At 39.2% G+C, this 27,936-nt stretch overlaps 2 protein-coding genes across 2 annotated transcripts; both read left to right on the forward strand.

Moving 5' to 3' along the window:
* The first annotated feature begins 649 nt into the window (after window positions 1-649).
* On the forward strand, window positions 650-5,123 carry eaf2 (ELL associated factor 2). The gene is made up of 6 exons (XM_015001451.2): window positions 650-859; window positions 1,283-1,377; window positions 1,548-1,684; window positions 1,824-1,987; window positions 2,090-2,341; window positions 4,118-5,123. The coding sequence occupies exons 1-6, from the start codon at window positions 757-759 to the stop codon at window positions 4,159-4,161; spliced, it is 795 nt and encodes a 264-aa protein (XP_014856937.2). The 5' UTR covers window positions 650-756; the 3' UTR covers window positions 4,162-5,123.
* Window positions 5,124-8,163: 3,040 nt separating this feature from the next.
* cyp27a3 (cytochrome P450 family 27 subfamily A member 3) lies at window positions 8,164-26,070 on the forward strand. The gene is made up of 9 exons (XM_015001453.2): window positions 8,164-8,609; window positions 13,489-13,679; window positions 17,310-17,509; window positions 21,494-21,691; window positions 23,016-23,179; window positions 23,364-23,530; window positions 24,032-24,113; window positions 24,344-24,550; window positions 24,649-26,070. The coding sequence occupies exons 1-9, from the start codon at window positions 8,361-8,363 to the stop codon at window positions 24,793-24,795; spliced, it is 1,605 nt and encodes a 534-aa protein (XP_014856939.2). The 5' UTR covers window positions 8,164-8,360; the 3' UTR covers window positions 24,796-26,070.
* Window positions 26,071-27,936: the final 1,866 nt, after the last annotated feature.

Here is a 27,936-nt window from a genome sequence, read left to right on the forward strand (position 1 = left end):
AAGGCCTCCAGGAGATGCACAGTGAACCTGAGCTGTTCAGTCAAGTCATGCTATGCATTTAGTTTTGAAACTGGTGTTCCCACTTTTTCCCCCCAAGGGTTATGGTTATATTTTAATGATTTCTTCATCCTACAGATCTGACAGTAATCAAGCTGATCTGTGGTCTGTGAAACTAAAGCAAAAATATACTTAACTGCAATTTATTCACAATGTAACAAGGAAGGTAATTCAATTTCTATACATGGCTAGACCTGGGGAGCTACTGTGTAGCAAAACACATAAAGATATTAAAAGAGATTTTTTTTTCTCTCGTTTTTTTTTTGGTTTTTTTTTGCTTTGTTTTGTTGTTTTTGGTAAAAACTGAAACTTGATCATTTTCTAAGACAAAAATTACCATATCAAGGAATACTTTCTTAATACCATCACTACTTATTTCTTGCTGAAATGATGTGGCATCCCCATAGTATATTTAATAACTCTGAAAATATTTATAAATTCAGGCAAATTTGTTTGCCTGTATGTACCACTTGTCTTAACATAAAGATTGGACACAAAAACATGAAAGGTTGAATTGAAACGTCACATTTCAGATGACAGGTGTTTAACCAATGACAAAAACATACTAAAACGCTCTAACCAATCATAATGAAGTAGATATCAAAAGAGGCGGGACTTAACGGTGCCTCTAGCCGTACCTGGTTATCGGATTAAAAAGCCCAGAGGAAACTAAAGTTTACTGCCAATGAAACTCACAGAATGAATGGGACCGCTTATTCCAACTTTGACAACCAGGAACATGTTTTGAAACTAGGAGAGACGTTTGAGAAACACCCTAAAAGTGCCTACCACACGGTCCGATGTAAGTGGCGTTTGGACTCAGTAGGTGACGTCTGCCGTTTACTTTGGCTAGCAAGCAGCACGCTAGTTAGCCTGTAAGCTACACATCCGGAGTTTGTTCTTGGCTTGTACTGTTGCTAGAACAGCCTTCTTGGTGACTTATTGCAGTCGAACGGCTTCCCCTGTCTTCTTGAAAAATGACAACCGTTTCAGACTTATGTGTCATTTAGCTTTTAGCTATTAAAAACTACTACAGTTTCACGCTGTCGAAGTGGAAGCTAATGTTAGCGCTACCTCAGACTGTACTCTACCACCACCTTGTGGTGGAGGCTTTCAAGTACACCATATTGGTCGCGCTCATTTTAAGCAAATTTTAAAATAACCGTCTCTATAAATGTCTTCCTGTTACAATTGTGAAACTAAATATTCTCATTTCCCTCCACAGATGATTTCAAACCAGCTTCTATTGATACAACATGCGAAGGAGAGCTTGAAGTGGGCAAAGGAGAGCAAGTCACTATTACTTTACCGAATTTAGAGGTTAGAAAATATAAAAATGAGTTTCACTATTTTCAGTGGATTTCAGTTTACTGTGAGATTTAATATAACTTAGTTAATGTTTTTCTGATGTGTTCTTAAAGAAAATTTATTTGAGTTATTTTATTTTATTTTTTGTTATTTATTTATTTCCCTCTTCCCGGTGATTTAAGGGTTCAAGTGCTCCAGTCACAGTGTTCAAGGGATCTAAGAGGCCGTACATGAAGGAGTGCATCCTCATCGTGAACCATGACACAGGGGAGTACAGGCTCGAAAAACTCAACAGCAACATAGCTGTCAAGAAAACAAGGTGAGCTAAAATAGCTGGGTGTATGTTTAACAACCAGAGCCTTTCTGCTGGGAAGAGTCTTTTTAGAATTGTGGTATTAATGGTTAAAAATATTTTTAAAAAACGACCAATTTTTGTCTTTCTTTACATGGCTTTCCAGAGCTGAAGGCAGCAGTAAAATTCACTCTCGGCTGGAGCAGCAAACGAGCCGTCTGAGCCAGCAGATGAAGGGAAACGGCAACAATAAGACCTCGACCAGCTCCAAGAGCTCTCCTCCCAAGGAGAAAACGTCTTCAGCATCTCCAATGGATGACATCGAAAGAGGTAGCGTGCCAAACTACTTCAGCAAAAAGAAGAAGAAGAAGAGAATGTTGCTAAGTCTCCCGGATTTTCTCTCCCTCTTTAACTTGCGCTGTGTTTCTGCAGAGCTGATGGCGGAAGCGCGCGTCATGGATCAGATGAGCAGCAGCGACAGCTCTTCGGACTCCAACAGCTCGTCGTCTTCGAGCAGCGAAGACAGCTCCAGCAGCAGCGACTCGGAAGACGAGCGTAACCCTGCGCTGCCACCTCACCCTCCTGCCCCGACCAACCAGAGCATGCCTGTGATAAGCACCGGCACCAATCACGTGACAAGTCTTCACCAAGAGGGCGGAGGAGGCCTCATTATGAACACGCTCAGTAAGTCGCACAGACCACTTCTGAAATGAGTCTCCTTTGTGTTTTTGTTGTTGTTTTCAATCAGGTGCAGTTCAGTTGTGCAACGATTGGATTTTATTATATTTATCTTTTAGAAAGCCACTGGGTGGCTCCCTTTATCTGTTTGCTACTTAATGTAAATTTTTAAATGAGGGACAAATAAAGGTTTGTCATTGTGTTTCAAGGTAAATCTGGAGCATATAAAACATTTTTTCACACTGGAAGTAAGGATCTGGCACTTGCAAATATTTTCAGCAGCACCTTTGTACAATTTGCACTTTTCTGCAAATTTTACATATTTTTTTTAACGATCGACTACAGCAGTAGGGGAGGCAGAGCTGCAACTAACAATTATTTTAGTTATCGATTTATTCTGACGATTAATTGGATAAAATTGCCACATTCTGCAATTTCTTTAACCACTTAAACCATTTTTTTTACATTATTAAAATGATATTAAATGGAGAAATAGTTAACCCATTTTCTAAAAGAAGACTATAAGAATTTTAATGCTTAAAATGCAATAATATAAACACTTGATTGTTTGTATGAAAGGATGTCTCTAGCTAATAAAATACTTAAAACATCAACATGTGAAAAGCTCAGAGCTTTCTGCTCGACTTGACATCAGTACAGTCTAGGGCCACTTGTTTTTGATTAACCAATCAAAAGTTGGATAGCAAAGTTCGTTGGAAGATTCTAGGTAAAAAACGGCAGACAAAGTTGTTTGTTTTTTTTTTAATCAGAAGTTTAAAGTGTATATTTTTTCTATATAGTTTTGGCTTTATTTCTGCTCTGTGTTCTTTCTCCAAATGGCCATTTTTGAGCCTTTATGCTCCAGTTCATGATTATTCAATTACTAAATTAGTTGAGAATTATTTCAATAATAAATTAATCAGATTAATCGTTTCAGCCCTACTTCTGTCGGACTCCACCACAAACCTTTTCTCCATTTGCCACATTAACCTCTCGTGTGCTTTAGTATCTCACTTAATGCTTTTTCCTGCATTAATTCAAACTGCAGTAGAACATTGTGTTTTTCCCCATCCATCTGCTTCACGGGGAAAGAACCTCCAACCAGCGCTGCTGTTTGCCTCGTCGGTTAAAAAGCATCTCCCAGTTTTTCCCCTTTGATCTACTCAGGATGTTAACGGAGCTTAAAACTTCCAGCTGCTGCTTTTTGTTTGGTCAGGTGAGCAGCTGCAGGGAACGGCTGTGTGTGGTCATGCAGCCAGAAGAAAAGCAACAATGTGAATGGGTCCATTTTAATGGAACTGGGTTATCTTTGAATCATTTTCTAGTTTCAGTTATATAAAGATGTGCATTATTGTCATTATGTTGGCAGTGAACCCAGGGTGGGGGTGATGTGCGAATCAGAATGACTAACATTTCACCGTCTAAGAACAAACTGCACCACAGAGCTTCCAGGAACACTCTGGTTAAATGTTAGCAGTGCTTTAACCTGCAGAGCACAGCGCTACTTTTTAACCTGTGGACATCGATGATGAAACATCAAAATTGTGCAACGTGCGCAGAGTTATATTCCAAGTTTGGAATTGATTGCTCCAGATTTACTGATGTGGAGTGAAGTTTATGACCTTGTTGACAAATTGTTGTGCGAATTAAACCTCAGGTAAGAAAATGTAGCTGGGTTATAAACTCCACTGATAGATTCTGTCAAGCAGCTGAGCAGTGCATTCTGGGACTGGTAGTTCTGTCAGGAAAATAAACCTGCGTGTTTTCGTTTTCTCTCTCCAGAGAACGACCTGCAGCTGAGTGAATCGGGCAGTGAGAGCGACTGAAGCTGAAGGCCAACCCGTCTGTTTTGGTGTCTCCTGTGAAGTGCAACGGCGTTATTTACATATCCACCGTTCTGTTAGACACGCTGCTTCTCCGCCAACAAACATAACATTTCATCTCTAGCTCTGCTCATGTGAAAGTTCATGTGACGCCTCTTTTCACCGTGACTCGGTGCTGGAAATCAATTTTTATTATTTTAATTATTTTTTTTTTATATATTTCACTCGATGCCTTAACCCCCACGGTTAAACTGATCAAGGAAATAGAAGGGGCATAATTTGAGAAGCGATTGTGAAACGAAGGCCGATGTGGTGTCATCTTAAAACCACCGGCTAGACTTCTGCATTTCAGCCCGACAATATGACCTACCACTGTTGTGCCTTATGCTTTACACCATCTAGTTGTTACATGACTCTATATCTGTTTAAGAAAGAAAATGGATTTTTTTTTAAATCTTCAGACGTCATACTTTGCTACTGCCTTAAAGCTCTGGGGCTGAGAGTGTTTAAATCCAGTTAATTGTTACTTCATTATCACTCAGTGGACTTAAGTGGCTTTGTCGCTTTAAACCTGCAATACTTGAATCTAGTTATTTATCTTTTTTTTTTCTTCTTTTTGACCAGAAATGACTTGATTTTATGTTTAGTTTCTTACCCAAGAAATTGGAAGTGTAAGTTTCAAGCTGTCCTGCAGAGACAGAGGTTTATTCTTCACCTGAGTGAGTCTTAAAGAGCTTAATGTGTGTTATTTGCTTTGGAAGTCCTTCCTGCCTTTTCTTTTCCTTTCCTTTTCTTTTTTTAAATCCTTTGTCACGGCTGAATTGTCTCGACAAACAGGAATCCGAGAAGTCTTTGGCAACGAAACCATCCGAATGCAGTGAGTGAAGCAGATGTGTTTTGAAATGGAAAAGTGAAATGTATATGTAGCATAAATATCTTTATCAATATTAAAGATTTTAATTGTTTCTCAAGTGTATTATTTTCTATTTGTGCTCATAATAACTGTCGAGACATTATTATCTGCATGAGGGTTGTAGGTATGAATAAAACGTTTTACCTCAAATTTACTGCTTTTTGACATCAACAATCTTGATAAAACGAGATGCAGCAAAGTTTGATTTTCAGCTTCTTTTTCTAACGGGCAAAAATAAAATGCTTATTTTGCTCATTTGTTATTTTGATTTTTGACTTGTTGAATGAATGCAAACCAATTCTGGCAACAGAAAACACTTTTTTTTATTTTACTTTTTTTTACTTTTTTTGAAACAATTTAGAATCTTGAAGCAATTTAAGGAGATGATCTTCAAGAACTGCTTTAAAAAAATCTGCATTTAGTCTTAAGATCTGTTCTCATTTGACAAGATTTATATTTTGAAAGAGCTGACCTACTTTAGTCCACAAAGATGCAGAGAAATGGAAAAATACCACAGAAAATCGGAAGCTGGTTTCATTGCTTGCATCGTTTATGGGATCTATAGATAACACAGCTTACCGTTTACTCTGTTTTTAACTTTTCAAAAACTTAAAAATGGCAGGGAAAAAGAAACTTTGTGGATTTGAGTCTGGAAAAATGAGATAAATCGTCAGCAACTGGGGATTTTATTTGTCTTTGTGCGGCATAAATTAAAACAGCGCTTGCATCATCTCCACCTGCTGCTGCTGCAGCCATTCCAAGGAAAAACGGGCGTAAACACAGGAAAAAAAAATTTTCATCACAACAAGCACAGGTGAACATTTGTGGTTTAAACATTCATGCAAATACAATGAAACAAATTTATTTTTAATTATGACTTTTCTGCAGAGGTCTCATTCCAACACATCTGCCTCGCTAATACACTAAGTTTAGAAAAAACATTTCTAGTTGGATGTCAGCAGCTGTAGTCAAAGCCTAGCAATCTGAGGAGGTTTTCAGCCCATATTTACAGTAGAACCAGCACCCATTACATTCATATTATACAACATGTGGAATAACTGCTATGACAGGAAAGTTGGAACCGGCAGCCGTGTAGCACACACTCATCAGTGGTGTGCAAGCCGAGGCACTAGTGTTTTAAATGTTTTTGCATTACGAGGTGTGGCTCCAGGAGTAAAACTCTGGGAGCTGCTGACCTGTGTTGCACTTTTTGACACAATCTAGACATGTGGAATGTGCTGGTGCATTTGTTGTGAAATCCTCTACGTGTTTGAACATGTGGAGGTTTCAAGTTGCATGCTGTGAGCCTATATTTTAGTAGCATCATATAAGTTTAACTGTTTTATAGAAGGAGACCAGCATGGTGTTAAAAAGAAGTATTTTCTTTATAAGGATATGACAGAAAACTCTTCTGTGGCACTCAATAAAAAGATTTGACTATGGAAAGATGAATTTTGCAATAAATTTATGGCACATTTTGAACTAATCCCAACAGCTCATATTTTTTTTATATTTTGAGGAATCAGATAAATATCTATACAACTGCACTTCAATATTATTTATTCAATAACTGTATCAAAGTTGAAGTTTAACTTTCTCAGCTAGCACCAGGCTGCTGTTATATCATAACAATCTTATTACACACAAAAAAGTGAACATGAGCCACATGAAACAACGCGCTCTCATGTGTTTGAGGTTCTAGCAACATTAAGATTTTTTAAATAACATTCATTTATTTTAGTCACTTCATTTGAGCCTAACACCAACACTTAACCTGATCTTACCCAATACTGCTATATTCTTAACCTTAAGCTTAACTCACACCACAGCTCCATCCCTAACCTTTAAAATGGGCGTCGAGTAGGAGAAAGCAGGGTAACTGAGGGAGGGAGACTAAATACTCTAAGGGAGCCGAACTAAGGCTCAGAAGGAACTACAAACCAAGGAGGAAACTAAACCTAATGAACAAAGAACAGAATGTACAAAGAAACTGAACAACAAACAACAAACTGGTACAGTAAAACCTGGAGAACGTACACAAATGAAAACCAAAACACAAACACTGGCGGAGCGTGAGACTTGTAGCGTCGTCTCCTAGCTACTGCCTTGTTTGGTTTGTGAACAGGGAAACCGGTGTGGAGTACAGTTCACACTGTGTCCATGCACATATTTCTCAGGTTAATCTTGTCAACATGAATTCAAGTAATTATGAGTAAACATCTGATGAAGAACACTGAGTGTACTTTATATGCTTTGCATCTTGGAAATTTTTCATCTATGATACTTAAACATGTTACTAATTTTTCTTTAGTTAAGAGGTGAGGCGGTGCACATATTTTTTAGCGTGGCATGAAGATATGTGCAATAGCTAGCAATGTATTTATAAAAGATCTCCAGATACTACATACACTTCTTATACTGAAACATATTTTTGGCACTAATGGAACCCCACTGTTTATCACACGCAAACAATGACTTATGACAGTAAACCAGAAGAGGATGTGACAACCATTCCCACAAGCGGTTTTTCACAACAGTCTAGCAAAGAAACAAAACCGTAGTCTTGCACTCCCTTCGTACATTTAAATGGAAATAAATGCTTAATTCTAAAACATTTGTGTAAATGACAAAGGAAAAAAAGACACATAACAAACTCAAAAGTTACATTAAATTTTGAAAAACACCTCATTGTCAAGTATCGAAATAATGTAGCCAGTTTGTAATAATTTAGAAAATGTACACCAATACGTTGTAACAGCGCCTTCTAGAGGGCAAAATGTAGCTACTGTGAATTAACCCCGTCCTTAATAATTTTGGTTGTTTGTGAGTTCAGTATGATTTGCCCAAACTTTGTATTGTGTGAATACATTTTCCAAAGTGCCTAATAATTTGCATCGAGATATATAGGATTCAACAGCTGGAAGAGAACAAAAACAAACAAAAAGCCTATTCTTTGTGAACCTGTTGCATCTCTACTAAACTGGATTTAGATAAATCATTTGCTGTGTCAGGTGCATACTTCCGTGTTTACCGCTGCTATGTTACAAATACCTCTCTACTGGTAAACTAGCAGAGAAAAAAACCCAAAGTCCACGGTGATGACTCGGAGACGCACAAACAAGGAGCCATTATTTCCAGCTCCCTCAGCCCACACACACACACACACACACACACACACACACACACACACACAGAGAGAGAGAGAGAGAAACACGCACACAGGCGGCGGACTGAGACCACTGGAGTGGTGGTTTGCTCCTTGCCACCGCGGATAACCTGGCGCTGAAAAATGTTGAGGAAACCTCTGGTGAACGTCTGTCTGCGGCTGAGCCGCCGCCACCGGCAGGACGGGATGTATAGAGGCGCGGCGGGGCTGAGTGCGGACGTCCACCGCCGACAAACATCCACCAGCAGCAGCGACACCGTGATGGGCGTCAGCAAGCTGAAAACCATGGATGACTTAGGCGGACCGAGCTTCGCCACTACGTTGTACTGGCTTTTTATTAAGGGATATTTTCAGACAACGCAGCAAATGCAGGCAAGTTGGAAATGCGACGCTGAAGTTGGTCTCCGATTTGACCCTTGAAGTGCGCTAAATAAGTCCGGACTTGTAGGCTACTAAAACAGAATCTAGAGGACTTTTGAAACCTTTATGGCTTTTATTCTACCTGCAAAAAAATCAAAATATAGTTGTTGTTGGGGTTTTTTAGGACTTTTTGCTTTTGATGAAGTTTGATATGTCAACGACAAAACGGTTTATGCTAATGAGATCATTTTAAGACAATTAGTGATTAAAAAAAAAACTTTATAACAGGCTTGAAAAGTCAGGCTTTTCCTGGACAATGAAAATTTCCGGCATTTCTGAAGTCATCATCTCTGCTGATTCCGATATTAGTCCCCTAAGGACAAATACAAATTACATCAGAGGATTATCCCGATTAGATGCACTTCAAAACAGTGATCTGAATCGTATTCAATTCTTTAAAAGTGTAAGGACCAAAAATAGTTGGAGTTCTGATGCATTTTATACAGATAAAGAAAAAAATTTTGATCAACTGATGAAAAGACTGATTGGTGCTAATTTTAAAACTTTTTTGTTTGTTTCTTCATCATCATAAATGGGGACTAGCTTTTCTACTACAATAGACAAGTGAAACGTGAATTTTGGAAACTGATCATGGGAACTGAAGGCTCCTTTGTATTTCATTGGAACTGCTCTGTGGAGCTCTTGCTCTGCTTTGACTCAGAGGTCAAAGCAGAGCAAATCCAGCAGGCCCAAATTAACTCTGTCAGATTTGATTTCAACGCTTTTAAAGTGTCTATATGGGTCCACACCAGAAAGTGTTAATTTAACTCTTTTTGGAGAGTTGGTACCTTAACTCTTATAAAAAGTGTCAAATATCAAATCTGCTGGAGTTAATAATTTAACACTTACTGACACTAATTCAGTGTTAGATCTTAATATTAACTCTCACAGAGTATTTCTTTAACTTCTTAAGAGTTATTTGTAATTAATATTAAATAGATACTATACTGTTTTGAACTTTTAAAAATTCTTTGGAAAATAAACATTTAATAAAGAGGCAATGATTTTCTCAAATGCATTTATTTCAAAACGTGCACCACAATTACAAAACATATTACAACGTGGAATAATGTGCATATTTCACATATTGTTTTCATTCACATATTGCTTATTAAAAGGTCTAACATATCAGCTGTGCAATACAACATGCAGTATGCTTAATACATTTTTCTTCAATATGCATGAAAGTGTTCAAAGTACAAGGTGGATAAAATAAAGCCTGTATCAATGCATGCAGTTCATGTAATATGATAGAGTGCATTTCCTTTTAACAGGTAGATGACTGGACATTACATAACAGACCAACCTGATATTCAGATCCATCATTTCTTTTCCAATTTCTGTTTCTGTTCATAAGAGACAGTTCCTCTCTGCACTCCACCAGAGAGATGTCCATCACTAACAGATTGTCTTCAGGTTGTTGGGCTGTTCGTGACGTTTGGCCGGAGACACCAACATGCTCCTCTACTGCATCAGACCGTCTTCAGTCTGAGTAGGACAGCCAGTGTCGGTCTCTGGATCATAAACAAAAACCATAACAATGAGAACTGGAACGAAAGAATACATTTTTACTACAACTCTACCAACAAGCCTCCATTATAGAAATGTAGGGTTTCGGAGATATTAATCATCATAATAGATCATAATCATTTGTGGAGCTTGAATCTTCGATGAATCCTTGGAAGGATCGGGAGATGGAGGTTAGGCTGGAGATTCATCCTCATCCAGACTGGTTCTAATATATGCAAAGAGGCAATAAAAGGATTAAAACATGCTGCAAAACGTATGTAAGACAACAGCGGGAATAATGCTTTCAACATAAAAAAGGTCTGTTCAAGTTAGCCAAGAATTTGACTGAATCTTCACCGGCTCGATTTTTTTCAACACTTGTACTCCGCTAACATTCAGCATGCTAAGCTAAAAATGCTAACACCGAGCCGTGTGGCGAACGTGACGTCTATCATACAGGTTGAGCTCAACTCAAAATAATAGTTATAAACCATCTCAGAAAAAAAGAAGAAGAAAGAAATAACTTACCAAGTGCAGTAAATAACTCAGACAGGTGGAAAGTGTTAAGGAAGAATAATCTAAATTGGTTAACTTTGGAAAAAAGTTTGGCTCTCTCTTCCTCTGGATCCCAGGTCCTCCCGGCGAGCCACGTGTGGCCACAAGGAAAACAACAACAATGCGTGTTGACGTCACAGAATTACAGAGTTTAATCCAATACAAAACAACGTATGAATTAACAACAAAACTGCAGAACAACAGAGATATACATTCATTACCTGAGACAAAAAAGATAGAGAAAGAAAAGGCAAAGACGCGTCTTTGGAGAGAGCTGGTGCAAAAAAGGCAAAATAGTGGCAGCTATCTGAATTATTACTCCTGGGCACGAACTCTTATAATGAAGGTGTGTCTTTCCTTTTCAATTAAGGCGTACCTCTGGTTGACCAACTGGAAGCTACCTTGGACACTCAGGAAAACTTAGAACTCCCCCTAATTTACTGCAAAGATCAAAGGCCATTTGCTCTTTTGTTCAACAAAAGAGCGAAGAGCTTGTCCTGGCCTTCTGGGTTCTACGGTCATTTGGGTAAAGAAAAACATAAGATAAGATTTCACAGATAGCTGTGGAATCCGGAGTCTCTCCCGTTATCTCTCCTTACATAAATTCTCAGGACAAACTTAAATCCAGTAATTTGGTTCAAGGAAAGGTTATCTTCACAAACCCAGTTTTGCTCTTCTGCACTCAGCACCCCAAAAGATTGAGTCCTGCCTTAAACCAAAAATAATATATAAAATCAACAGAACAAAATGAGGTAGAATTCCTTTTTCTAACCTATGAAACATAATATTCAATCCTAAGTATACAAGTTAACACAATCATTTTCCAAAACCCCATTTAGCATAAATCCTGAGCAATTTTCTAATACTAAACAAAACATTTTCCTTCAAACAATTTCCATTTGATTCCGATATTGTCACAGATAGTACAATTTTCAAATACATTCATCATTTACTAGATTAGTAATTCTAAAATTAGATAATACAATTTTCGTTAAAAACATGCTATTAGTACTTAGAAAAATGTCTTAGAAATTAAATGTTAGTGGTTTTAACATTCTATGTTGTATTGGTTTTACACCATCCCAGATGTTGGTTCTGGAAGACTTTTGATCTTCTGTGAACCAAACAGACTTCTCTCCTCCAGGCTCAAGTGATACTGCCCTCCAGGAGACGCTAATTTTATGGCCTCCTGGCCTCTGATAACACAACAGGAGCCTCATTGAGAGATCCCCTTTTATCTGCATTTTCCTTCCTGTACTTTGAATACTTACCCATCAATAGTTTAGTTTTAAATCCTTAACACAAACCTGTTCAAAATTAAGAAATTTGTTCAAAATAAGAATGTTCAATATACCTTTTACACATGCCGTAAGATTAACTGTATTAAACACTAAAAATAATCATTTTTCCTCAACAGTCCCCCTTTTGAGGTCTGAGACACACAGACCTCACAAATAAATTGATTAAGCCTTCTAATAGAGGAACCAAAAACTATGTAGTATACTAAAAAAAAAAAACTAAAACTAAAACATTAGCCTAATTATATAAGAAAAGTAAATAGTCCTGAAATGACTTGGCTTCTTCGCTTCGCTTCGGTGGGAATCTGTGATTCTGGGGCGGAGGTATCAGATAGCCACACGCTGTCAGGATAGCATACATGCAGTTAGTACGCATGCCCGCGCATGCGCATTAAGAAGTCCGACCGTCAGTGGAGTTGTCAGTTCAGCATACGCAACAAGTTATAATGAAAATAAGTCATTAAATTGTTTATAATATGACAACTAGATAGATATACATGTGTTGTCGTGGTTTCAAAGTGTATTTAAAGCAGGTCTGACTGCAGCTGTAGTCAGCTACAACACACGCCCGTGTAAAACTCATTAACCTACTTAACCGCTAAGTCAGGATGCCATATAACTGTTAATAACAAAGTGTATGATGATCTACGTAATGATTCAATGTTGCTGATTAAATAAAATCATATGGTAATGACAGCGTATACATGTCTGAGCTAAGCGTAAGACTATCTGACAACGTATGCTGATCTGACAGAACAGAGGCAGTGAATGAACTCCTTCAGTGTTAGAGCCGCTGGTGGAGTTCAGAGTTAAGAAGTAAAGAGTTATTGATTCTATTTTAACACCTCTAGATTTGATACGGAAACACTTTGTTTTAACACTGGATTTTAACTACTAATAATATACATCCCAGAGTTACATAAACAGAATGTGACTCTATAAGAGTAAAATTAACTCTGCTTTTGCACAAAGTCTACTAACACCAAAACATTTAACACTTTTGAATTTGCTGTGAGGCCAGCTAAAAACACATTTCCAACTGATGGCATCACTGCTTGTTCTTCATGTCTGTATATGGCTAACATATTTTACTTCCTTATAACATAATATTTCCCTTTTGAGAAAAGAGAGTCGTGTGGTAACACAAAGACTACTGAAAGAAGGAACAGATATGAATCAGTGGCTTTCTGCTACTCGAGCAGTGGACATTTTCTGAATCTAAAATGTGTTTCTGACTCACCACTCTGCCAACATCTACAGCCCTTTACTAATTTAAGAAACAAGGAGGGTCTTGACGGAAATAACACTTGTTTTTTTATCCCAAGTTGGTTTGCCTGCGCTAACATTTTCCATGAGTTATTTTCCAGAATCCTGCCACTTTTCTTTTTCTTTTTTTTTTAAATTAAAACTCCTGTTCAACATTCATAACCTAATGAATAATCTTTTAACTCATTTTATTTGCTCCCCAGATTGAGCACAAGAGGATCTACGGGAAATTATGGAAGTCTAAATACGGCCCTCTGATTGTGGTGAACGTGGCCAGCGCTGACCTCATAGAGCAGGTTCTGAGGCAGGAAGGCCGACACCCCATCCGGACCGACATGCACCACTGGAGGGGCTACAGGGAGCTCAGGAACAAGGCCCACGGACCCCTAACAGAGTGAGTCCAGCATCCCCCAACCCTCAGCCAACAAACTCTTCAACGCCTCCACTAAGAAATGCAGTGCCTGTAAAAAGTATTCACCGTTTTATTTATTTTGTGATTAAAAATGCTTTCATGGAAGAAATCCGTTTTCACTTTGACTTTAAAAGTATTTTTTGTGACAGCTGTAGTTTTGTTAAACAAGATTGCAATAAAAGACTGAAACATTTAAAAACATTTGAAAAGTGCTGTACAATTAACTTGATTGTAGCAGCAGGTGCATAAAATCACTTTTTTATAAAACAAATCAAAATATGTTTGCTTTTTATCCATAAACAACAGAGCAGACAAACCAAAACAAGATTTAATACCATATTGATCAGATTAGGAGGGCGCTGACGAAAGACAATTACTCCAATATTTAAAAGTCTGGCTTTAAAAAACAAAACAAAACTCAATCCAACTTTTTTCTGTCTTTGCTCATACTGTGAACACATTTTGTCTTCTAAAACAGCAAGATCATGTCTAGCTTTGCAAAAATCTCTTACCGAAAATCAATTTTATTCAAAAAAAAAAAAAGAAACAAACGAGAGAGCGTTCCAATCAAGGATGGCCACATGTGCGAATCTTCGACAAGTACAGAACCACATTCTTGCGGCTTCTCCTCTTTAAGGAAGTAATTAAAACGCTTAAAACAGCCGGTGACTGTATCAAATAAAACTGGACAGGAAGTCAAGTCTATACAGAGAGAAGGATAGTTAAGGAGATAATTATCCCCCAAAGCTGCAGCAGAGCTGTGCATCATGTTCTCACCAATTATCCATCTATTAAGTGTCATCTGCTCTACATGCCAAGCAGACTTGCTTGCTTTTTGCGTCTGGGAATTAAACTGAGATGAGACCAAACTTGAGCTTTTTGACAAACATAGGAGAGGATGTGTGATGCTGAGGGACTGATTCTCCTCCAAAAGCCACGGGAGGATTGTTCCGATCCAAAGTATGTTTGGAAATCAGTACAGAAATCGACATTCTCACAGTTACCCAGACTTTTATCCTACAGAAAACCTGCAGGTTCAGCCACAGAGGAGGCGGACCGCGACACGTGCTGGTTCTGCCAGGACTGGCAATAATCAGTGCCAGAAAAAAAACCCAAAATCCCCAAAATGCAAAACCCCAGAGCCGTGTTTTATTAGTACAACGGAAAGTTGTGGTGAACCAGTTCTTCCGGGAACCACCTATACCTTTTACGACATACTTAGAGAGAGAGAAAAAAAGGCAATTAAATGAGCACCTTTCTGCACCCAAAATAGAGAGGAGCAGACACGGCATGCTCCAAGGTGAGAAAAGTTCATTCAGAAAACAGACATTAAAAAAAAAAACTTTTCCGACCTGCAGCGTCAAAGCTTTACGCCTCGAATGCTGATAAAACTGAGGAATATTATATGAAACCAAACACAAGTTCTTCGAATAAACTTAAAAAACGAATGAGGTAGGATCAGTGCCACAAATCCGCCCAACTCACACTCTGTCACCGCACAGCAGCGCTCATGCCAGTTTTCTCTGCAGATTGCATGGATTTTAGGACGGCATAAAAAAACAAAATAAAAAAAACAAACAAAAGCATTCAGTGACGTGAGCACTGAATGTTCCCTTCAAGCCTGGTGCTTGAAGGGAAACAAAAAGACAAACCGTGTGACAAAATCAAACAAATCTCTATCCCAGCTACACATGCAATCAGAAAATCAGCAATACTGTCAAACGGGGAGGACATTTGTGAGGCTATTTGAGGTGATAAGAAAAGAAATGAATCTTCCGTGTCTTGAAAAGCTGGTCTCAAATTCCTCATCTGTTAACCGTGTCAGGAAAAATCAAAACTTTGTTTTCGACACTGTCGGGAAGAAGCTCTTTTGATGTTGATATTATGATGAAGAATATTTGTATTATCGGTAATAAAGGCCTGACGTTCACACAGTTAGCCTTATTTAGTGACTTTAAAGTGTCTGAAATATAAAATGAAATATAAATATAAATATAAACGGGATGAAATCGACACGCGATTTGGACCTTGTTGTGATAGAAATCTCAGTAACTGGACCTATTGGGATTTTAATCGATTATCCCTCGTCTAGAGAGGTTGTGCAGATAAACCCCCCTCTCTTTACGCTCTGGCCTTGTTAAATGTGTTAGGAGAATGCTGAGTGGCTCCTTGTTAGCTTAGGAATTGACCTCAGTCAACTCAAACTGGAGAGAGGGATATAAAAGATGAGAGAAAGAGCTGTAGAGGGCGCCGTTTGTTCCTGTACACAGCTGATAGGAAACCCAGTTTCATTGTCTTGATGCAGCTTGATGTCTCCCAGCTTCAACGTGTTTGATTTGGCTTGGTGACTGACGGACCTCTGCGAAACAGGATGACGAACTATTCAGCAATAAGAGTTCTGAGAAAATACAGGAAAAAACCAAACACATATATGGCAAAATATTCTCTCTCTCCCATTGCCTAAAAGGCGCATCCGTTCCTTCTCTCTGACCTTGCCTTTGTTTCCTCTGTCCTTCCATGTGTCCTCTACATTTCTTCTTTCCAATCTAGTGTCCTTCTTCCTTTCTCACATCCTCATAGCCCTCTGCCCTTGTTTCCTTCCTCATATCTTCCCTTTCTTTTCCCTCTTTTGGCCCCACTTCCTTCCTTCCTGTATCTTGCTTTTGGCAGATTACATATTCAAAGTCTGCCTGCTTCTGTATTTCATATTTAAAGGTGAACACAAAGTACTAGAAACCCTGAAAAGTTGCATTTGCTGCACACTTACGAGCGCGCTTTTGGGAAACAACGAGCCGCTTTTCAGTCTTACAACAAAGTGTGTTTTTGCTCCAGAAGTGAACTGTTCTCATAGCTGTTCTGCTCTAATGAGGGATTTCTATCAAGCACACTTTGTGATTTGTAAAATCTTTACGACAGGGTTTGAAATCTCCGATTGAAGAGATCAGCCTTTTCCTGGTCGATTCTGTTTTCCCGCTTTGCGCCACGGCCGATTCCCATATTTATTTTCTGTTGCCAGGATTGAGTCTGGGCATGCAGCTCATTCTTATCCTGGAGACTCATATAGGCAACTCTGTTTTTTTTTCTCTTAAATCTGGCAAGTGTACCATTTTCAGTCCGCTATTTCCCATAAACCTGCCGTTGACGGCTCTGCAGAGTCTCGTATCCTTTAAGCAACAGATTCCACAGCTGGAGTTGAGCCAGCTTTTTGTCTCAGAACACTGTTAAGAAATCAGATCCCTGAGGAGCTTTCCTGTCTAAGTGTCAACAAAGGAAACATCATTTTATGGCTGCTTTACATGTTCTGTACCTGCAACACTTATTTTTCCCAATGAGGAATTACCTCCTAATTCCATATAATGCCGTCAAAATGACTGTCATTGTGTGAAACGACTAGAGTTTAAAATTCATCGCATCTCCCGTAAATATATTACATTACAGATTATTGTTTAGATGACGTGAAACCCAAGACAGGAATCTTTGAGTGTAAGGTACAAACCTCGAACTTATCAAAAATAAACCAACATGTTGTCATAAGTCATATTCCAGTCTTTTAGGATTATTTTTAGCTCTCTCTGAAAGGCGATCTTTGATTTCACTAATCCCGGTTTGCAGGATGGGAGCCAAGTGGCAGCGGATCCGCAGCATCCTGAACCCGCGGATGCTGAAGCCGAAGCACGTGTCGTCGTACTCCAACACCATCAACCCGGTGGTGACGGACTTCATCAGTCGAGTGGCCTGGCTGAGGGAAACCAAAGGACAGGGCGTCATGGTTAACGACCTGACCGAAGAACTGTACAAATTTGCATTCGAAGGTGAGCTGAGAGGGAACAAACTGACTTCATTTACATAGTGTTGGAAACATCTCTTTAGATGCTAATAGTGTCAATTCTTTTGTTTATTCCTGTTGCGCTCCTTCTGAAAATTAGGGATGCACCGATATAAAAATTCTGGCTGAAATCAATATCCGATATTAACCGATATTTACTGATACTCTATATATGTCGCATCCCTTTCGACACCTTGAAAAAAAATGCTGACTTCAACGCTGCTTCAGTGAAACTTCCCACAATCCTGTGCTGCATCACCACGACCAAACAAATACCACATGACCAACCTCCTCCACTCCCCCTGAAGAAGCAAGATGGAAATAAACATCAGTTGTTAATATCGCTCCACTTTTATTTATCGCACCAATACCGATATGTGAAAAAAATATGACGAATATCGGCCGATACCGATACATCCTGCATCCAGAGGTCACGCTAGGCTTTTTGTTGTCTTCATTGTCACTGACGATGTAAGAAAGATTCTGTCATATTCTATTATTACCCCTCGATTTTTAGGCTACTCAGTTGCATTTAATTAATATTCAACAAGTTGAACAAAGGATCCAGAACCCATCGCACATCAAGCAGATGAACACGCCTAGCTTTTTCTCCACAATGACAAAACCCACTGACTGTGGATCCAACACCAACATATAAACAATTAAATTAAACGACTCCACTTACCATGTTATTTTAATTAAGATTTTACTGCTTTCATCTTTTGAGCAATCGGTGTAACTTTTCTTGTTTTTAGCTTCTGTTTAACATCTTCCAGCCCCATTCTGTCGCTTGTTGTAACGGCAGGGTGAGTCAGGTGCAAATCGCCTGTGGTGTGTGATCAGAGCAGGGTGGAGCCGCGCGCTGCGCTTGTTACAGTCTAATTAACTTCTACGCCTTCCTTTCTCTCGCTCCTCCACCAGGTAAACTGCTTACTCATCTCTTCAGAGTATAAATAGATGAACACAACATGGCGTTCTCTTTAGTTTTCTGTTCGGTACGAGCTGCAGGCGTGCAAATGCATCCGCTGAGCCAAACGTTTTGGATGTGTTTTTGGAACCAGAGCATCCTGTCCATGACTCTTCCACATGTTGTCATCTTCTGGTCAGCGAGATGCTTTTAGTTCAGTGCCCATGTGGATTTTTGGCTTCAGATTTTTCCGTCGTTGAAAAACAAAAAAAAAAACAACAAAAAAAACGGTAAAACACAGAAAATAATCCGTTGTGTGCATCCCTGCTTAAAATCTCCCCCCTCCCAAAAAATACTTATTTATCCTCCTGAGTTAAAATCCGTTACAGAATTTATGAAATTCACAAAACACTATGCCACGACCGTCCTCAGCTTTTTAACATATTTAATGTAAATTACCAGAGGGGTGAAGGTAGATCCTGTCAGACTGGCTTTCCCCGTCCCTTCTACTGCACAGCTCTACTCAGGTGTGGAGCTGAGCACCACCTGTGTGTGTAGCAACAGTTTGATGCTTGTCATTCACAACGTTTGATCTTTGACCCGGTTTCTGGCTCCTCCGGCGTTCAGAACTGATTAGATACCGAGAATAACCTGGTGTGTTGGATTGCCAGAAAGCAACTGACTCACATTTCAGAGAAATTCAGGCTGAGATTTTCTCAGCATTTCAACATAATCTCCCTTATTAATGCGGATTCCAAAAACAGTCGAAAACTGACACAGTTGGGTTTATTTTTTACATAAACATATGTGTGTTTTTATATTACAGACTACAGTTTTCTTCAGATTGGGAGGAGGATTATATATGGATTATATATTTTAACTTGTGTAGCTCTCAGCTGTCTTATGTGAAAAGATTATGTTTCTTCTTTTGTGGTCAAGCCATTAGTGCGTTTTCCTCGACTGTTTCGTCGCCTTTCGATTTTTCTTTGAGAGGTTCAACTCAATTACAATTTTGTTTATTTAAATTTTTTTTTTTTTTTTTTTTGCAAATTCTTAGTCATATTTTTAAGGCCTATGAAGGATTAGCACTGTGCCCTGAACTTTTGTTGTTTACTTTGTGTAATTAACCTGTCATTCACGAGAGGACCCAAATTTGGGTCCTCTCGTGACAGGGGTGTCAAACTCCAGTCCTCAAGGGCCTCTGTCCTGCAACTTTTAGATGTGCCTCTGCTGCACCACACCTGAAAAGAATAATTAGGTCATTAGCAAGGCTCAGGAAAACCGATCTACACAGGGAGGAGGTAATTAAGCCATTTCATTCCACTGTTTTTTACCTGTGGCACATCTAAACACTGCAGGACAGCGGCCCTTGAGGACTGGAGTTTGACACCCCTGTAATGACAACCTTTGAATGACAGGTTAAGGTTTGTCAGCCATTCAGTCTGGGATATTTTGAAGCGATTTCTCGGTCTGGATTTCGCAGTTCACAGAATGCATGATGACAAGTTATATGCTTCCAAAGCTTTTAACGTTTCAGAATTAAAAATTATTGTAATAGTCTTGTTTAGCTGCTAAAACAGCCTTTTGGTGCAATGGTTAAACTCAGCGTTCATGAACAGTAAATTCACCCAAAGCCAACAACGACCAGCTGCTCCTCACAGTGGAGTCAGAAGAGAGATGAGAGAAGTTAAGAGACAATGACAGTTTTATTCTGAGAGCTTTAGGGGGGGAAAATTGGAGTTAGCTAAAAATGTTTTCTTTTTCCCATAAAAACAATAACTGATGCACTCATTTCCAGTTGCCTCTGTTCACACTCACGGTACAACACTCCACTGCTGAAGAAGAAGAAGAAGAAGCTTGATGAAAGCTGGTGCTGAACATTTCAACAAGCGAATGAAACACAGAGACAGTACTGCCTGACTAGATGCCTCACACAATCCTCTTTGGATCCCATTGCCCACTAATGTTTGGGTGATAAATACCACTGTAGTGAACTGCTTCTAGAACGACCTGTTCAATCCCCTGACTTGAACTGAACTCCGACTCTGTTCAAAGAACTGAAAACCAGCGAGGCAAAGAAGAGACCATGGAGACCTTTCTGGATCCAGGTGATGAGTTTCCCACCTTGAGGTTTTCGCAATCAGTATATATAGACATTAAGTTTGGATTTTACGTCAATCTCTCCATTAGGAGAGATTCATATACTTAGAAATATGTTGACGTGTTCAGAACTTTCTTTCCTCCCTCTTAACTTGAAATCTGGATTTTCAGATTATTTCTCTACTCAAACCTTAGAACTTTTAAATATCTAAGAAAAAAGATCAAGACAAAAGAAATTGCACCATCAAACTACTAGTTAAATTCTAATTAATGTTTATTATTATTATTTTTTTTTTCCAGAAGCTATAGCAGCATGTTCATAATAAATCTCATCAAAACATACCAACCAGCTCCGTCCAAAGAAAACACAGCCTCCTGCCAGCACCTTTCAGATCCAGCTCTGGCAGATAATGTTATCTTGTTTGCCTAATCAGTTTCCCAACTGCGTTGAGACCGGCTGGTTTATGATCAAAAGGAGTTTCTATGCCAAAACAGACACAGGTTATCTGTTATGAGTATTTTAGCCAGACTATCTGAAACAACTGCAGACCGTCGATGACGACAGCTGAAATTTGGACCCACCTTCCAAACCTTCACAAAGTGTCAAGCTATTTTTTATTTTTATTTTTATGCATACAGATGCTTTGGTTTGCTTAAAATCTTCATGAACTAACAATGCTTTCCTGTTAACCCCAGTTGAACAACCCTTGGCATGTGTATTTTTTTATTTTTTCACTAAAAAAGTCACTAATGGATTTCACTAAATTATAAACTCTGTTCTTTTACTTTTCCCGGAAACGTGTTTGAGGCTCACCGGTTCGGAAACAGTTTGAAATGTTCTTGTATTCCTTTAGTTTCCAACAACTCTGGACCATATTTACACATTTTGTTCAGCATTTTCTTTTGTTTAATGCTTTTAAAATATGTTAGATTTTGGGCTAATTGTCATACCTTCCTCCTCAGGTATCTGCTCAGTTCTGTTTGAGACCCGTATGGGCTGCATGAACGAGGTCATACCCGAGGAAACCCAGAAGTTCATCTTCTCGGTTGGGGAAATGTTTCGGCTCTCCCCTATCATTGTCCTTTTCCCTAAGTTCCTCTGGCCGTACTTGCCTTCGTGGAAACAGTTCATCGCCACCTGGGATCATCTTTTTAAAGTTGGTAAGCAGCATCCACAACTTTTTAAAAAATTCTTCTCAGTTGTTTTAAAGTTTGCAGCTTAAGATAGTTATGCATTTACACGTCCGAAGTTGAAAAATATGTGAAAAATGGGACAGAAATTGAGAAATTGAGTCGAGTTTTCATTCTAAAGCTGCAGAGTTCATGAGACAGGATTTATGTGGTGTTTATTTCAGTAAGAGTGAGGAAATCAGAGGTAATGTTGGTCACAAGAAGTAGCTTGAAAACCTAATGAGGCAACTGTGCCACCAGAATATAAACTTTATATTGTCTAAAACATTGAGACAGTGAATGGAAGCAGCTAAAAGTCTCACCCTGTCCGCATATTTAGTCTGTCTTACTTGTGTTTAACCACAGAGTAGATGCCAAACACCTTCAAAGAGAATAACTGTGAAAGGATTTGTTGTTAACTTTGCCTTTTTCTGTGAAGTTAAACTAAGATTTAAACATGGGTATTTATGTTAGATGTGCACAGATGTATGAAGTATAAATTAATTATCTGAAAAGCTACAAACACAAATGTAAACCTTAGCAGCACATCTTTGAAAAGTGTAAACTATGCAGGGACACTAGATGGGACAGGGTTCCTGTGCAATTTTGAAAAATAACTTACTAAATATTAATTCAAAAGTATTTTCCAGGTATGGATTGGTATTTAAAAATGAAATTGAGTATTGATATTTTTCTATACATTCTCCATTTACTGTCCCGTTGTCCTAGCATCCTTCTTTTTCTGCTTTTCTTCTTTACATTGTGTTTTTCTTTACCTCTTCATTCCATCTTCATTCATCTTTCACTTCCCCTCATCTATCCCTCTCTCCATCCTTCCCTCCTTTTAGGCAGGTAAATCTTACCCACTGTCAGAACATCTTCTTTAAATTTATGGTGAACCGTCATATTTACATTTCAGTGTAAAGAAAGAAACGATCTGGAGTTTTGCAAGAGGAATCCTGGTTGTAATTGAAAATGAAACTAAAATGTGGTTAGAAAGTGTACATACTTTCTAAAGTTGATGAAACAAAAATAAAACAGTTGAAACAGCAGAGGAACAATTTGAAGAAACAAGTTGAGTTCAGGCTCCAAGGCCATTTCTCGGACTCCATTATCAGTCCATTTCAAGGGTCAGACACTCTTACGACTCAATTAAAGGGCCAAAGTCCAACATCCAGGTTCCTCTGACCAAAAACAGAGGAATCATGAGCGCATGAGCCAGAATCCCCACAGTGTCTCTCGGTCGCCATCTAGCGGTCAAAATCCCACATCTGTCTCCTGGGGAAATGAACGTCGTGCTTTTGCTGTGTCCTAGCTGAGAAGCTGGTGAATAAAAAAATTGAAGAGATCCAGCGGAACGTGGACCTGGACAAGAACGTGGAGGGAGCGTACCTCACGCACCTGCTGCTCAGCGAGCAGATGACGGTCACGGAGATCCTGGGCAGCATCACCGAGCTCCTTTTGGCCGGAGTGGACACGGTGAGTGTTTTAGATGATAACCGGTACTCTGTCCTCCCAGCTCTATTTTTACCTTAGCGTTGAAAGGGAAGGCATAATAACTCTCAGCTACGATCGCTGTTATCAATGCAGGCGTTGTGTTTGAGCTGCACAGAAAGGTTAAGATGACATTCCTCAAGCGTCACACTTTTGTTTTCCCTCGCAGACGTCCAACACCATCTCCTGGTCACTGTACCACCTGGCGAAGGAGCCGGAGATCCAGGATTGCTTGTACCAGGAGGTGATCAGAGTTTGCCCCGGAGACAAGGTGCCGACCAGTGATGACATCAACCAGATGCCGTTCCTCAAGGCCATCATCAGGGAAACGCTCCGGTTAGAGAGAAATGTTTTAAAAATACTTTTTACATTTTAATTAGTATATATATGTGCGTGTGCGTGTGTGTGTGTGTGTGTGTTGTCTGTCTTTTTGCACAGTGGAAGTAATCATTTGGTTTTAGTTGCATGCCAAACACCAAGGTGTCTGGCGCATGAAGCCATTTCTGAGTATATATATTTAAGTGTAAGACCTGTATGTAAATTATATCTGTTTTTGAGTCACGTATAAAAGTGTAACATGAAGAAAACTTAACTGATAAACTGAGAGAGATTGTCACAGAAGAAAAAGCGAATAGCAGCTCTATATTGTAGTGTAAATACACTAAAATAGTATTTTAGTACACATGGTTTGAACCACTTTCCAAATGGCCACCAGTGATACAACTTTACATCTGGGTGTGTTGATTATTTTTGAACAAAAGTGTGTTTTATTTGATTACATTATTTTTGGAAACATCCTGTTTGTGTTGAGTCCTCAATGCATCCTCTGTTCTCCAGGCTGTATCCGGTGGTACCAGGAAATGCCCGTGTCACGGCTGAAAATGAGATCGTAGTCGGGGATTATCTCTTTCCAAAAAAGGTGAGACGGTCCCAGCCTCCAGCCTCTCCGTCAGCAAACACGCCTTCAGATTCCCCTTTGGTTCTCTGATATTTCATAGTAATAATAACACTATTTCACAGTCTTTCAATATCAAATGAGGTGAATTAAACTGGACGCAAATACAAATAACATTAAGTAAGTAACACCTAACATCAAAGATACAGCTGAAGCCAGTTTAGTTGTACCTAACTACTTCCTGTCCCTCACAGACTCTGTTCCACCTGTGCCACTACGCCGTGTCGTACGATGAGAGCATCTTTCCCGACCCCCAGACCTTCCAGCCGCAGCGCTGGCTCAGAGACAGGGACGACAAGGTCAAGCAGCACCCGTTCGGGTCGGTGCCGTTCGGCTTCGGGATACGGGCCTGTTTAGGACGGAGGGTGGCCGAGCTCGAGATGTACCTCGTCTTGTCCAGGGTAAGAGAATCAGAGAGGAAACGATGACCAACAATCACCAAGATGAAACGCAGCTGATGAACTCGTGAACATAATCCTCTGCTTGCTTCTTGCTGCAGGTGATAAAGCACTACGAGGTCAGGCCCGATCCCGCTGGAAAGACGGTGAAGCCCATCACCAGAACTCTGCTCTGCCCGGCGACACCAATCAACCTTCAGTTTCTAGACAGAAGAGCAGCGCCGGCCGAGGAGAGAGCGACAGCCTGAGAGTTTTCTTTTCCTCACTGAGCCGTTTGGTATTCAAACCGAGCTCCCATCGTGTCACCAAGCTTTTGTTTCTGCAGAGTTCACAGGAATGAGCCTTCACTGAGGCGTGCAGCACAGGCTGTAGAGTAAAGGAAACACAGCTAATCAATCAACCGCTTTGGAGATGCTAACGTTTAGCGCGACGAGTTGCTGGTTCCTCCTTTATTTTAAATCATCACTCTAGTCCAAATGTTTTCCAACAGCAGGAAAGCTCTGACCATTTTTCCACTTGGAGCAGTTTGTAGTAGAAACAGGCGCGTTGTTTTCACTGCCTCATCTCACAGCAATTTACAGGGACAGACGATTTATTCTTCAATTCAAGCACTGAACTTGTTCTGAACCTGCTCCCTTCAACTATTTTACAGTGAATATCAATACCCAATGAGGTTATCACATTACAACCATGTACGTTTTTATTTTGTTTTATGGGATGTAGCTGCAAAAAGAAGTGCGTTATTGTGAAGTGAAAGGAACACATTGCGGAAACGCTTCCCAACAGAATAAAACTGCTGCTGCCATGTTTCAGTATAAGAGACGGTATCTTTAAAGGGACGTGTGCAGACAGTGAAAACCATAAAGTTCAGTTATCAACGCTCTGCTTGCTGAACAGTCAGTTTTAAGAGGCCGTGTGAATTGATAAATTTGCAGTTGTGCCAAAGTCTCTAATTTTTTTTTTTTTTTGTTGCTCTGTATTTAGCTCCATCCTGGTCTCCTACTTCCTTATCTATGAAAAGAATCCTCACAGCATGATGCTGCCACCACCTTGTTTCAGTGTGGGCATGCTTTGCTTCGTCCCTGCCAATGTCTCCTTGGTCGTCATGATGCTGTCTGTTCATTCATGTTTTCCCACAAACGTCTAAATTACACTTGGTGTCGCTGCAGATTCTCAGACACTAATTCTGAAGACAGTTAGTTGCACTGAATTGTATTTGGAGGTATCAGAGTAAAAGAGGGGCTGAGTAATCTAGAAAAAAGGGGGAAAATGGGTATGTAGTTGTGTATTTATTATTTTTTAATTAAAACCACCATCTTGTTAATCTATTTGCTTTTCATCTTCACAAAACGACAATTTTGATGCGTATAAAACAAGTTGCATTTAATCTAATATCAAAAGATTGTCATTTTTCTTAATGTTGCACTTCTTTGAACTGTTTGTAGAAGTGAATTAGTACAAATCTGCAATATTTTTGACTGTAAGATTTAGTTCATGGAATAAAAAATAATATTTTCTTCCTATCGGTTGTTTTCTTTTTTCAGCTTAAGATCAATTTGAATAAGAAAAGTTTGGTAACTTCTTGCTCTCTCCTTACTTTGACTTTAAATAGTAGAAAATGGGTGAGGATTCCATAAAGTTATCCATTTTACTTATTAAAGAGTTAGCGAATGACAACTAAATGTAGTAAATATTGCAATGATGGAGTTTCTGCCACTGTTGTATGTAAATGAAGAAATACATGACTAGTAAATTAGAATATCATTGAAAAGTCCAGTTATTCCAGGAACTTTATCACTGAGTGAAACACATCGTGTAGATTAATTACACACAGATGGATGTTTTAAAGTTGTTATGTCTGTTTATGATGATTTTCAACTTCAGAATATTACATCAGATGGGAAAAAAGCCCAAATGTAGCCTTAATGAAAAGCATGTTTAATACTTGAGTAACGGTTGCCAATTTTCTAAAGGTATCTTTAATGTGACAAATGAGCTTTTTCTAATTTATTGTACATGACTGTTCAATATATAGCTGTTTAAAGGTGATATCTGCTTCAAATGTGTTAAATTCAGCGTACATGTAGATTTATCTTCATCTTTTATTTTGACGTTTTATGCCAAGGGAAGTATGCGCCTTAAAAGCCTTCAGCATTCAGCGGTTTCTTTTATTTTGTAGCTTTACTGTGTGTGTTCAGTTTACTTGTTGACCACTGGTGCTCCCTTGTGGATGTACTTGGTACTGCATCGTTTTATCGGTTTAGTAATCTGGGTGCTCCGTGAATAACAGTCAAAAAAAAAAAAAAGGTTTTTGCTCACATCCGGATGTGTCGACTACCAAAGGATTTACTGGATTCACAGGCAGTTGCCACATGCTTACACTGAAAAAGCAGGTCTTGATTTCTCAGGCATTGAAAGATCATCAAGGGTGGAAAAAAAAAACAAAAACAAAAAGAAATGGTGAATGTTTTTAGTAGCATTTACATTCCTGTGAGTATTTAAGGGGGTGCTGGTCAAAAACAAACTGGACAACCTGGGGCTCCGACCTGTCTGTTGTGTTTCTTGCTCTTCATGAAGCTTTTCTTTAATTTACCACCAAATGCAAAATTAAAGCTTGAATATCTATTGCAGGTCACGCTACGTTCTCGGCTCACACTGAGCGAGAAGAAGAGGGACACACACTTTGGACTCACAGACAGGGACCAGCGACGTTACATGCTGCCATCAACTTTAAATTACAGCTTAACCTTTGGACTGCGGGAGGAAACCAAAGAAAAAATCTGTTGGTTTAGCGCAACAAGCTGAATTTAACAATCAACAATGTTCTTGATGAGTTCACCCACTGCATCTCAGGAGAATCTGTTCAAGGCAGAGAACAAAATGTCTTCTTGAGAACTCATGTGTCGTCAGAGCGAATCTGATCAACCTTCAGCTAAACTCTGCTGTCTGAAGGACATTTTCCTCCAGATATTTTAGGGATTTCACTGTATAAAAGTATCAGTCAGTGGAAGGCTACAAAATATTTGTCTCCGCAGCAGATGTGATTGAAGCAGATGGAGACTTTATTCTTAATTAGGGCAAAATTATTATGAAATTGCAAACTTTGAAAAGTTAGGTACAACTTTAACTTAATAGAGCTCTGTGGTTCCTCAGTATGAGAGTCAGGGTGAGGAGGCGCCAGACATGGAAAACTGGGATGACTCCATGCCATGATGTTCAGAATTTAGGTCTCATGGCATCTCAAGGTGTCAACATTGCAGCCAGTGGGTTGAAGGAAATACAGCTTTATTTTGTAGCAATTCAAGAGCTACACAGCTTTTATCGCTTCACAAAAAAATTAATCAGCACAGAAACTCCAAAGCACAGAAAGAAGCAAAATATATAAACTA

Source organism: Poecilia mexicana, unplaced genomic scaffold (assembly GCF_051168715.1).
Source record: "Poecilia mexicana isolate PSO_F unplaced genomic scaffold, ASM5116871v1 scaffold_2, whole genome shotgun sequence".
Lineage (NCBI taxonomy): Eukaryota > Metazoa > Chordata > Actinopteri > Cyprinodontiformes > Poeciliidae > Poecilia > Poecilia mexicana.

Coding starts and splice junctions, on each gene's coding strand:
- eaf2 (XM_015001451.2), top strand. CDS start 757: ATGAATGGGACCGCTTATTCCAACTTTGACAACCAGGAACATGTTTTG. Junction 1,685..1,823: donor ATAGCTGTCAAGAAAACAAG/GTGAGCTAAAAT, acceptor ATGGCTTTCCAG/AGCTGAAGGCAGCAGTAAAA. Junction 2,342..4,117: donor CCTCATTATGAACACGCTCA/GTAAGTCGCACA, acceptor TTCTCTCTCCAG/AGAACGACCTGCAGCTGAGT.
- cyp27a3 (XM_015001453.2), top strand. CDS start 8,361: ATGTTGAGGAAACCTCTGGTGAACGTCTGTCTGCGGCTGAGCCGCCGC. Junction 17,510..21,493: donor GTACAAATTTGCATTCGAAG/GTGAGCTGAGAG, acceptor CTTCCTCCTCAG/GTATCTGCTCAGTTCTGTTT. Junction 23,531..24,031: donor ATCATCAGGGAAACGCTCCG/GTTAGAGAGAAA, acceptor TCTGTTCTCCAG/GCTGTATCCGGTGGTACCAG.